Here is a 13,158-nt window from a genome sequence, read left to right on the forward strand (position 1 = left end):
AACACGCACCTACTACCTCCTCTCCTGGATGAAAAACCACATTGCGTACACACATCATAACCCCTAATATCTCCTTGGGCAAACCACCTTTTCCTCTTTTTCACAAGTCTGGTAGAGCTGAAGAGAAAGTGGCTGCTTTAGGACTGACATATGAGCTTAAACAGAAGCCACATATCAATGACCTTTCATCTTCATTATCATTCAGCTTTCTTGTGTTGCTGCTGAAATTCTGTATGTTACAATAAATAGGCAGAAGGGTATTCTATATATTTACTCACTGAAACCAAAGTATAAGTCCGATCACTTTCAGCAACTTCAGATCTCGTTTCTGTCAAGTACGGTGATGTTCTGACCATCCACCTTCTCTTATGTTTCCAACCACAGCCACTACCACCGAAAGAAGACAGAGAGAAACACACACACACACACACACACAGAGAGAGAGAGAGAGAGAGAGAGAGAGAGAGAGAAAGGTCCAGGGCTAGAAAATGAGAGCTTGAAAAGGGGAAACCCTGTGGGACAGACCATGTCTAGATGCTCATTCAGTCCCACAGCCACATTTCACACTACAGCACACACTAAGGTGAGTAAAGCAATCTCTCTCATAATGTAGTACTCAATATTAATAAGATCAAGTCATATTTCATTCTCATTCTTTATACTTCTTATAGAAGATGTTAATTGAAAATTAATTGAACAATTTTATAATTCTATTGGGGATCTGCATTTAGCCATAGATCTGTGACAAGTGTTCTTGCACATGTACAATAACCAACATGGAGGAATGTGTCACTCCTAATATTCAGATTAGATGTTGATCAATATGCAATTTTCAATAACCAATTCTGAGATTTTCACTTTAGAATCCCGCAATCCTAAATATATGGTAATATATTATCACATTTGCCAACTAGGCTTCAAGGAGTGTCCTATTTAGACTAGATGTATTATATAGTTTGACACTCTTTTTCAACTTTAAACTGATTAGTTAATTGGTAAATGCAGGTTTATTTTGTGTTGCTGGGGAATAATAATGGGAAACTCTTTGGAAAACTCTTTATAGAAATCCACACATGCTTTTGTATTGACATGCAGCAAACACACAGTGAATCTCTTTACAAGAAGTAATTGATTTCTTGACCAAATCAAAATGTCAGATCAGTGGTCAAATAAACAAACAAAAATACTTCCTTTAGAAGATAAGGTGTTATCAGTTTACAGAAAATGTCCAGCTTCTAAGTAGTGAACACTCAGTAAGTTACATTCAACCCACCTGGGTGTGAAGTCAGGGTATCTTTGTGGGTAACATGGGAATTCACCTCACTTAGGTGAGAGGCAAATATACCCCTGCTTTTTTTAGCCACACACACATGCATAACTAGAAACCGATGTGGAGAGAGAGTAGATGGGTCTGGGGCCTGTGAGTAAAAAAACATATAGAGGTTTGTATGCAAATATTTACATGAAATATCTGCAGGCTTCATTCATGATATAAATTGATTTGCTCACCTTTTCTTCATTCACCGTTTGCGGTTGTGTATGCTTTATATTGTACTTTCTAAGGCTGTGCATATAGATCGAGTCCATGCATTTAGGTCAATATGGGGGTTTTGTCAACATGATTCACTGTAAACATATATCTTTGGTTTCACAATGCATATGTTTCCTTCTTCTTGGTCTCTGCTAGTCACGGAGATGACCAGCGCAAATCACCCCAGGTTCCGCCTCCTGATTGGCTGGTGCTGCCTGATGAGCTCAGTTCTTCTGATAATAACTGTATATCTTATATATAATAAAGGTATACCACCAAAGACAGGACAGAATGCAAAGGTAGAGTGACTTGCGATTGCATCCATCCACATTGCTTTGAGACTGCACAGTATATAGCCTGTTCAAGCATACTCTAACCCATCTGCCATTGGTGTGCCAAGCTGATGGTCCCACCCCAACCTTATGCTATAGATCTTAATCAGGATAGATGCCATTTTCAATTAAACACAGAAAACAAGGCTGGGTGGGACAGACTTAGAGTGTGTCTGCACACACGGTATAAAGGTCCTAGATCGTGTAATCTTTTTAAACTCTTCAACTTTTATAAAGTTTTTGTCTACTGAAATATTTTTGGGTTTTGCCCCAGAAAGACGTTTCATCAGCTAAACAAAAGAACAATCCACTGAACACACAGTACTTCTTTTCCTCACAGCCTCATTTTGATTCCTGTCAAAAATTAAATGACTAAAGTCTATAGGTTGAGCAAATGTTGGTGGGTTTGCTGCTCAAATTAACAAAGCAATGATTTAAAAGTCATACCTTTTACACTTTTGCGGGGAAATCAAACTACTAATGGCTTATAGTTGCCTTTCTGCATATTAAGTTGGAACAGAAGTATTTTCAACATTGCACACTTCAGTTTTATTGCTGTAGTACCTTGTGTTTGTTTGTTTTCAGATAAATATGATTTTTTATTTCTTCTTTAGTCTGAAAAAAGCACGGCTGGAAACGAAGTTCCAAATTCATCAGGTTTGCTTTTTGACCCATACCCCACACCCCCCACCCCCATTTGAATTAAATTAAAATATAATGGAAAATTGTATACCTGTGTCATGACAGTAACAATAAATACTATTTTACAGCAATCGATGACAAGACTACCCAACAAATAGGTGAGACATTTTTTAATTTTTTATTTTATCCCCCAGCATGTAAACAATAAATTAAAAAGTACCAGTTCTGTCTCTATAAGCTCAATTCCTTTCTTTAAAAAGTTTTCTGGGAAACATTCCTATTCAGGGAAATTTGTATCTCTTTTAAAACAATAGCTTTTATTTGAAAAGTGAAAATAATTTGGTTGCACTTTCAGGTCATCCTTCTGGTTCATTCTCCAACGACTATATGCATCTCATCAGAGGTGAGCAATATTTTTCTCCATGTGGACATCTCTCACTTTTCCTCTGCGTCGTTTCCCCTCATCCTCCTTTGCACTTTCCCTTTCACACTTTTTCTACATCTCTCACTTCTCTGTATATCATGAAAACAAGACATAGTGGGACTTTTGGTTTTGTCATTGTGTCACTTGGTTTCTCTGCTGCATTGAGGAAGTTTGGCATGTGGTTCTCTGCTTTTAAAGAATCTTTTGTGACTTAAAAGTCACTTAAGTTAGTTTACCAGATTGAAATATGCAGTAAATAAGCTTTCTGCAAGGTAACATGAGGTTATTTGGCGGCTCACCTTCACTCCATTCAAGTAGGAGGTCATAACTTCTTTCAAAGCACTTTCGTCTCATTCGTGTGATAGTTGCCTGCGCTCGTTCATGAGATGAACCAGATTCAGTGACCACAATGACACTTCTGATGTCACACTGAATGTTTATCGCAGGGGCGTTGTGAATCAGTGGAAATATAACTTGTCTAAATGTGCATGGCTCATATGTGAGGAAGGAGGTGGAAATGTTCCTTTAAAACACTCTCCTTCCCTGACCTCACTTCGTGTACTGTATGAAGAGTGTTTCATATATATGTGGGATGAACGGCAGCTCCGAACCCCACACATGGAACAATTATGAAAGAAAATGAAAAGAGCAATTACAGGCGTATACAAGAATAATTCTGTATTTCTTAAATGAACTCCATTTCTACTCTCTTTATTTTACATTTTAATAGCAGGTTTATATGTTCATTGTTCATGAATTTCATTTTGTTTATGTAACAGGATAGAAAGAAAATATATGTATGTATTTTTCACATTAAATCGATAAAAAAAAAAAAAATGAGCACAAAGACATTTATAATATTACAAAAGATACTGTTATTTCGAAAATTTTATTCCTTTAAGGCACCTGGAAACTGCTTCCAGCATTGATAATAATAGGAAAGGTTTAGGCACTAAATCAAATTCAGCTTAAAAAGTGAATTTTATAAAGTTGTAAAAATATTTCACCATATTAGTTTTTACTGTATTTTTGATCAAATAAATATAGCCATATTGAGCATAAAAGACTTCTTTAAATAAATAAAATCTTACTGGCCCCAAACTACTGATTCATTCCTCTATTGTCAACTTTTAATCAGGCCAAATTAAAAGCAAACACTATTAAAAGCTAATGAAATCAAAATTGGCTATAATGTAAACTAAGGCTAAACTTGGAATAGCATATTACTTATTAAGAGTAGTATGGTATTTCAAGCCGATCCCTATGAAATGTCCCACTCCAACTTCCTGTTCTTATAGGAAATACGTCAACCCAGGTGAGATAACTTTCTTGGGGTTTTGAATCATCACTAACTTTTTATTTATATGAAATTAAGCAAAGTGCTCCTGCTAAACATACCGAATAAAGTTTTAAAATTTGGGAAATGCTGGGAGATTTTCAGAATGCACACTAATATTTCCATTCTCTTCCTCAGACCCCACAGAAATCTGGATATGCCACCCGTGTAAAAACACCTCCTTTTCCCAAAAGAACAGCACTGTCGAAATTACAATCAGTGGTCTATACTATTTCCACGCCCAGGTCACCTTTTCACACGATAATATTCAAGGGACTGTTATTTTGCGCAAGAACAAAGGTCCCGGGATAAAAAACAGAATCCTGAGTAGGGTCAAGCAATATGGAACAGCGACAATGATCCATCTGGTCGAGCTGAAAGAGGGAGACAGCATCAGCCTTGAGATAGATCCTATCAACAGCATATCAGAACAAGATTACGATACTTACTGGGAAATTATCTTTTTTAATAACAAATAACAAACAAGTCTAAATCTTTCAGATTCTTCAATGGGGATTTAAAGTGCAAACCTTGATTTAGGGTTTAAAGGAACAGTTTGTTATGCCTTAAAGAATTACAAGACTCACATTTCAGTGTTTTGTCACCTCATATTGAGTCAAGTGATTCTCCTGAAGGATTAAAACTGTCTGTATTTATATTTACCAAAGTAAATGGTAAAAGATGTCTGTATGGTTAGTTCTCAAGCCCATTATGGGTTTCAAAAGGGATATTTTCATATTTTGTGTGTGTTGAAACATTTATAGAGTTTAATTTTATATTATATGACATTTTTTAGAGAAATGTTTTGAGATTTATTAAGACATTACAATTTAAATGGTTTATTGGTTATTTGTGTATAATATTTTAATTGTATTTAATTTCTTTTTTTTTAAGTGCTGTTAATGTTCAGGAATTTCTTAATTTAATACAAAAATCATGATGAACAGTTGTCGACACAATCAGTTGAAATGAAGTATTTTTTTTCTAAATAATTTATTTGTAAACTTCTCTGTAAGCTATATAAAAATAAAAGTCAATTTGCCGCATTTCACCTTGTATTCTTGAATTCAACTCAATTAACCTCTGACTCACTTTGCATGTAACCCAGTTCCCATTTACTTCAGGCAGCCACATGAGGGAGCCAATCATCACAAGAACACCTGCTAAACATGGCCTTCCTGTTGGCCCTCGGAAAGCAAACCACTGAAACTTAAACCCACTTTAGCCACAGATACAAACACTGTGTTTCGGTTACGTAAAAACAGATAAAATCTAGAAGGCCAAAGGTAGGAGCATCCTTTCATTCTAGAACTAACCAATTTAATTTTAAGGTCAGTGAGATAGAGAACAATATGTCAAAGGTCAATATATAGTACGCAGTCTAGTTTTGGTTAGTATACTGAAACAATGTTGACATTTGAAGTATCGAGTCTTAATGAGGGGCATACTGTACAAAGTCGAATTTATTTCCAAAAACCTATCCTCGCCAACAAACTGTAACCACAACAGGCACGACAGCTAATTTCATGTCCTATGAGTCACAATTCTGAAATTCCCCGCATTTATAAATCCTCTTTTTTAGTTTATTCCTCTAGCCCACGCTGAAAAGTCATCTCACCTTCACGTCTTAAATCATGTCATATTGAGGTTGACAAACTGCAGTGTAGAGATAGGATGAGTTGCATAATGTACAAAGAGCATGTGACAACAGTGCTTCACATTATATGTCATTGAGGGAAAAAGCAAACTGCACAAACAATTCATGCAACATGACCAAAAATGCTTCTTTTTTTTCGTTTAAGTCTTTAAATTCTTCCATCAAATAGTTTTGCTATTACAAAAGCAACTGCAGCATCTGAAAGAGATTTTGTTCATATTAGTCTAGTCTAGTCTACTGACAATTTGAGGCTTGGTTCATTTACTTCCTCTCTTTCTATCAGTTGTTGAACGGTGCGGAAAATCATTTGAGGAAGTAAACCAATGCCTTTTTTAAACAAACATGATATTTTCGGGTAGCTTTTTCTGTTCTTCTTTCACGAGACTGACCTCCACAGTGTCATCAGTATCATTTAAAGCACAATGCAGTTTCTGTCATATCCTTGCTTTCATAAACAACACTTTTCTTGTGTCCTGAGATGAACCAGCCCCTTGCAAAAAAAAAAAAAAAACTGCATGTTTATGGACACAGGACTATTTAACGTCTTTGTGTTCAATCTAACTTCAAAATAAATAGAAAAAATAGAAATGCAACCTTTACCTTTAAGCAAAAACGTTAGTATGAAGAACTAGAATAACTGTTTGTCAGCACAATTCTGTTGCGACATGTAAAGCAATTGAACTTAACCTTTATTTGTGAATGCCTGTTTGTGCACCATCAGCCATTTCCTGTTAGCTTGTGGTTTTTTGCACTCATGCATAGACTCATGCATTGAGCTTTATACAGGTGTATATAAATACATTGTCACACATTTGACTCTAGTGTTCATTTTTGAATATCAGTTTCAGTACAGTCTAAGCTTAAAAAAAAAAAACACACACAAAAAAACAAACAAACATTAATGCCTAATAAAAAGAGATACAGTTCATCAAATGCATGTTGACATTTTGTGACAATTAAATGGGCCAAAATTTAGCATCACTTGCTCACCAGTGGATGGGTGCCGTCAGAATGATAGTTCAAATAGTTGATAACATAGCTTTACACTTACAAGATGTTAACTGATGGACTGGAGTCGTGTGGATTACTTGTGGATTATTGTTATGGTTTTATCAGACTTTCATTCTGACAGCACCCATTTGCTGCAGAGGATCCAATAAGTTATGTAACACTAATGCAAATCCGTTCTGAAGAAATCTACATCTTAGATGGCCTGAAGAAGTACATTGTCAGCAAAAGTTCACTTTGGGGTGAACTATTCTTTTAAAAGGTAGCATAAAAATATTAAACATTTGTTTTGATTAGTAAATCAGTGTAGCATTAATACATTTCTAGCATTTTAAAATGTGACAACTTACCCCATAATTATATTTTTGGAATTTTACTATAAGGAAAAATGTCACAAAATTGAGGGTTTTACACTAGACATTTGAAAACAGCATGCAAAACCACTGGTAGAAAACACATTTGTGTAATTGGACTTTTGACTCAAAACCTCACTGTTATTGAGATATAGATCATGAGATGGTGGTCTCATAACACACATTGGCAAATCCACTATGAAAATTTCCTCCCAAGCATGTCCTTCAAGCTTATGTGTCACATAGCAACACAAACAAGGTGCCAGGTGATAACTGCATGAGGTGGCATGGAGAATTACTGGTTAGAAACTCCTGCTCCTCTGTGCATCTTCCTCTGATAGGTGAAAAAAGAAAAGGTGCTTTTTTCTTCTTCTTTGTGGTAGAAGTGTTAACCCAGATGCAGAGAGCAGCTGTGAAACTAACCGTGTTCTACGTCACGTATCCCTTCCTACGTGGAGCGTTAAGGGGACACAAGATAAAGGAAAATGGAGAGAAGGGCTAGAAGTGTGGAAAGCATAGAGGGAATCCTTACAGAATTATCAACACAGCCATACCACTGAATAACCACATTAATATGACCTAAAATATGGGGGATTTCCCACACTTCCCCCTCTTCAAAGGTCTGCCGCTTGATGTTACATCACAGGTGAATGTGGCAAGGTTTCTACAGACAGCACCTGCTATAGACACAGATTTGTAACGCATGTGAATCTATGCCAGTTTGATGACTATGAGAATTTTAAAGAAAATATTTGGACAACTTTTTTTTTGGTAACCAAACATGAAACAAAATGTTGAAATCTCATGAAATCATGGTCAAATAAAAACTTAAATGTGTGCTTCAAATTTTTGAGGGTTATTTTATTTTTTATTTTTTTAATTCCTTCAACAATCAGATTAGTGTATACAGGTGCTGGTCATATAATTAGAATATCATCAAAAAGTTGATTTATTTCACTAATTCCATTCAAAAAGTGAAACTTGTATATTATATTCATTCATTACACACAGACTGATATTTTATATTAATTTTGATGATTAGAGCTTACAGCTCATGAAAGTCAAAAATCAGTATCTCAAAATATTAGAATATTTACATTTGAGTTTGAATAAATGACCATCCCTACAGTATAAATTCTGGGTATCTCTTGTTCTTTGAAACCACAATAATGGGGAAGACTGCTGACTTGGCAATGATCCAGAAGACGAACATTGACACCCTCCACAAAGAGGGTAAGTCACAGAAGGTCATTACTGAAAGGTGTGGCTGTTTACAGAGTGCTGTATCAAAGCATATTAAATGCAAAGTTGACTGGAAGGAAGAATTTGGGTAGGAAAAGGTGCACAAGCAACAGGGATGACCGCAAGCTTGAGAATACAGTCAAGCAAAGCCGATTCAAACACTTGTGAGAGCTTCACAAGGAGAGAACTGAAGCTGGAGTCAGTGCATCAAGAGTCACCACGCTCAGGCGTCTTCAGGAAAAGGGCTACCAAGCCACTTCTGAACCAGAGACAACGTCAGAAGCATCTTAACTGGGCTGTGGAGAAAAGAACTGGACTGTTGCTCAGTGGTCCAAAGTCCTCTTTTCAGATGAAAGTAAATTTTACATTTCATTTGGAAATCAAGGTCCCAGAGTCTGAAGGAAGAGTGGAGAGGCACAGAATCCATGTTGCTTGAAGTCTAGTGTGAAGTTTCCACAGTCTGTGATGATTTGGGCTGCCATGTCATCTGCTGGTGTTGGTCCACTGTGTTTTCTGAAGTCCACAGTCAACGCAGCCATCTACCAGGAAATTTTAGAGCACTTCATGCTTCCTTCTGTTGACAAGCTTTATGGAGATGCTGATTTCATTTTCCAGCAGGACTTGGCACCTGCCCACATTGCCAAAGGTACCAAAAGCTGGTTCAATGACCATAGTGTTACTGTGCTTGATTGGCCAGCAAACTCGCCTGACCTGAACCCCATAGAGAATCTGTGGGGTATTGTCAAGAGGAAGATGAGAGACACCAGAACCAACAATGCAGATGAGCTGAAGGCCACTATCAGAGCAACCTGGGCTCTCATAGCTCCTGAGCAGTGCCACAGACTGATCGACGCATTGCTGCAGTAATTCAGGCAAAAGGAGCCCCAACTAAGTATTGAGTGCTGTACATGCTCAAACTTTTCATTTTCATACTTTTCAGTTGGCCAAGATTTCTAAAAATCCTTTCTTTGTATTGGTCTTAAGTAATATTCTAATATTTTGAGATACTGATTTTTGACTTTCATGAGCTGTAAGCTCTAATCATCAAAATTAAAAGAAATAAACATTTGAAATATATCAGTCTGTGTGTAATGAATGAATATAATATACAAGTTTCACTTTTTTAATGGAATTAGTGAAATAAATCAACTTTTTGATGATATTCTAATTATATGACCAGCACCTGTACTCTGCTAAAGCAATAGTGAGCTTTTTCAGTCAAATTTATTGAAAAACTGGACAATCTTTAATCACCATCATGTGTTTTCCTGGATGTTAACCAGAATACAATGAAAGTTAATGGGGACGGATAGCGGTGAGGTCCAGAATGACAAAAAAAAAAAAATATATTGTAAAAGTGTGACTTGTATGCTATATTCCAAGACTTCTTAAGCCATTTGGTAGCTTTGTGTGAGTAATACACTGAAATATACATTATTTACTGATAATCTCTCACCACAGATTTCTAATCTCATTCCCTCTCACATATATTCAAATATGACAGATTTATAGGCAAATTTACACCAAGTTTCATGTCAATAATACCAATGGTTCTCATAACCAATTGTGACAATTCAAGTTTGATGCGAAAAATAAGATTTGAGATTTAGAGGGCAAGATTTTCATTAAAAAATGATCAGGTCTCTTCAAAAGACTTGGATTAAACCGCTCCATCCACATGGATTCATCTTTGAACTTCACAATGAACATAATCTTTATTTGTGTTTTGAAGATGAACGAAAGATGAGTGTGGAATAACATGAGGGGGTAAATACTACAATTTTCATTTTTAGTCAGCTTCACAAGGCTTAAAATATAACACACACTACTTTTATAATACCTTTTATGGTGTTTTAGTCATTTTTTGAGCTCGACAGTGTTCATTACCATTCAGAGAAGTATCGAGATTCATCCTACCACCTCCTTTTATGGTCCACTTTTATGGTCCAGAAAGAAAGCATGACAGATTTGCTTTTTAAAGTACACTATTATCTATCATTATCTAGCGGTCATTTCTCCACTGATGTCATTTACATGATAACACCTCGCCTAGTTCATAGCAGAAAACTCCAGCAGTGCTGTTTGTTGCTATCACCGTACATTGATGCTAAAGATAATGTCAACGGTATTTTACGTTTATACAGGGACAGTCTTTCAGATCCTACATACAAACCCAAATAACCGCACATAAATGTCATGTCGCCCCCCACAACTACAGAACAGGACCTGATAAATATCACTTCATGCTGACACATGCATCATTACAACAGAAACCACAAACAAGGTCTGAGGAGTCAAATCCTCAACGAAATCGAGGAAGGCATAATAAGCAAAGAGTTTCCATTGCATTTCCTTAATTAGGTAACAACAGAATGAGGAATTACTACGTGGAAGAGTGGGTGAGTCCCATGGTGCAATCCTCCCATGTTGTACAATATACCTGCTATTATTGTAGCAATAATTTCAAAACATGCACAAATAGGATTACTCACTCTTATCTAATAAACAAGATACTGTGAGTAAGAGAGGAATGAGTTAACACACTTTCTTTGGGGTTTGGTTGAAGTTTATGCGGGTAGATAGCGAGAGCGATATCAGGCTACTGTGGCCCCATACTTCATTTCCTTTCTCAGCCATTAGAAAAGAAGGAAATGATATAATGGCCCATAGTGGCATTGTCACACAGACAGTTTAGCATAACACCCTATATAATTATAGAATAATTCATTAGAACCACTGATCTATAATAAAGATATAAATAGATATATAGAGATCAGTGACTGGAACCAGCACTGCAATAGTTTTTTGTTTAACAGATCATCATTAATAATAATAATAAATATAATACTACTAATAATAATAATAAAATGTTGATTGAGAAAAATAACACCTAATATAAATATATTCATTTTTGGTCTAGAGGTTATTACAATATTACAGCTGCCAGCTCTACATTCACACAGAAGCAGAATACAGTTGCCAGTATTGTAAAGAATGCTTAACCCTATAAACTGTATTGTTTCATATTTGATGCATGCTTGAGATTCTTAGGCCTCTGAGTTATGAATACAATCAAAACTTTGCTGAAAAACCCATTGAACAATCCTCTACATGGCTTCTGCCATCTGATTAGGAGTCCTTTTTAGCAAGTAAAAGGTGTAATTCTAATATTATTGGGAAATGTAGAGTTACAACTATAGGCCTAATATTTGTGCATTTTATGTAACAAGTCTTTAAAAGAAAGAGTCTTTTAGTCTTTAAAAATCAAAATTTTTGGCCATTTAACAACATTTGCACAAAAACTATTTTTTGCTGAGTTTGGGTTTCTGAATAAAACATGTTTCTTTCCTCCTCAAGTAGGCTATGAACACCATATTCTCACTATATCATATATTGCCCATAAAAACAAGATTTATCAAATATGACACAAAACATAAACCATGTTTTAGATTTTCTTTTATATTCGATATTCCATTGATTTCAAAAACTTTATAGGGTTAAGTTACGTTCACATACACCCATAAATTTTCAGAACTCACAACCTACATGTCTGTTGCGTGTTTTTGTCTGGTTTCGGTATAACTTACAGAGACTGACATATGAGTTTTAGATCGAGTTACTGTTTTCCACCAAAGCTGCTCCTGGACGTATTGTTTTTTGCACGTGACTCAGATAAACTTGTGTATAAAACCGTTGTTTCGCGTCAACTGTGAGAGTTTCCAGTGTTGCGAAGGTCGTCATCTTTGGTTACAGATGATCGAGAAATGAATATATTTGTTTAGAAAGTAGCAAATCCATTAGGCTACTGTAGGGAAGCTGAGTGTGAACGAGACCATTTAGGAGTCACATATCAAGTAGCCTGTAGTAGTTGTCAATCATAAACACTAAATGTACCTGTTAGGCTATATAAAAAGGCAATAGGCAACACAGAAGTTGCCTAAACAAAAGAAACAAATTATATCGTGAACAACATTTTTAAATCTATAATTCAAACTGATGAAAATATTCATTTCGATCAATTATTTATATATGATATCATTAAAAAAAAGTTTTTGTAAGGCCTAAAGCTAACAGTAAAATTCAATGATTAACAGATTATTCTAGATATTGTCTAAATTATAGATCAGTGTTTCAAATTGACACACGGCTTCCTGCGTCACAACAAAGTCGTCCATCACGTAAAATTCGTAAAATCTATGCTTGGAACTCGAAAGTATTTTCCAGCTGCACCAGAAATCCAAAAGTGGCACAAACGAAAATGATTTTTACTTCAGGAGTAGGCCTACTTAAGGAAATTTTATTTACTTGAAGTATTTTACGTTTATTTGTGCTATGTTCCCTTTTTTTTTCTTCTAAGGAATGTTGTGGTGTGCTAAAAAAACATCACATTTCATGGGGTTTTTAAGAAACCACAAACAAAATTCTAATCTTTAGCCCTAGGCCTATTGCAAAATGGTTGCACATGTATTTCAGGACTCTTGTCTTGCATCAGTTTTTATGAATGCTGAATGAAAAAAAATCATAAATACTCTTACACTTCAAAATCAAACCTGTAGTAGCTTGTGACATAGAAAGTGCGTGTGAGATCATGTTAGAGAGAGAGAGAGAGAGAGTGAAAGGGAGAGAGAAATCA

The 13,158-nt window shown here is 35.7% G+C and overlaps 1 protein-coding gene across 1 annotated transcript; it reads left to right on the top strand.

Moving 5' to 3' along the window:
* Positions 1-554: 554 nt before the first annotated feature.
* On the top strand, positions 555-5,303 carry lta (lymphotoxin alpha (TNF superfamily, member 1)). The gene is made up of 6 exons (XM_058745227.1): positions 555-583; positions 1,688-1,830; positions 2,478-2,520; positions 2,634-2,663; positions 2,861-2,908; positions 4,404-5,303. The coding sequence occupies exons 2-6, from the start codon at positions 1,696-1,698 to the stop codon at positions 4,742-4,744; spliced, it is 597 nt and encodes a 198-aa protein (XP_058601210.1). The 5' UTR covers positions 555-583; positions 1,688-1,695; the 3' UTR covers positions 4,745-5,303.
* The last annotated feature ends 7,855 nt before the right edge of the window (positions 5,304-13,158 follow it).

This window comes from Onychostoma macrolepis, chromosome 15 (genome assembly GCF_012432095.1).
Source record: "Onychostoma macrolepis isolate SWU-2019 chromosome 15, ASM1243209v1, whole genome shotgun sequence".
Classification (NCBI taxonomy): Eukaryota; Metazoa; Chordata; class Actinopteri; order Cypriniformes; family Cyprinidae; genus Onychostoma; species Onychostoma macrolepis.

Coding starts and splice junctions, on each gene's coding strand:
- lta (XM_058745227.1), top strand. CDS start 1,696: ATGACCAGCGCAAATCACCCCAGGTTCCGCCTCCTGATTGGCTGGTGC. Junction 2,521..2,633: donor CGAAGTTCCAAATTCATCAG/GTTTGCTTTTTG, acceptor ACTATTTTACAG/CAATCGATGACAAGACTACC. Junction 2,664..2,860: donor CAAGACTACCCAACAAATAG/GTGAGACATTTT, acceptor TTGCACTTTCAG/GTCATCCTTCTGGTTCATTC.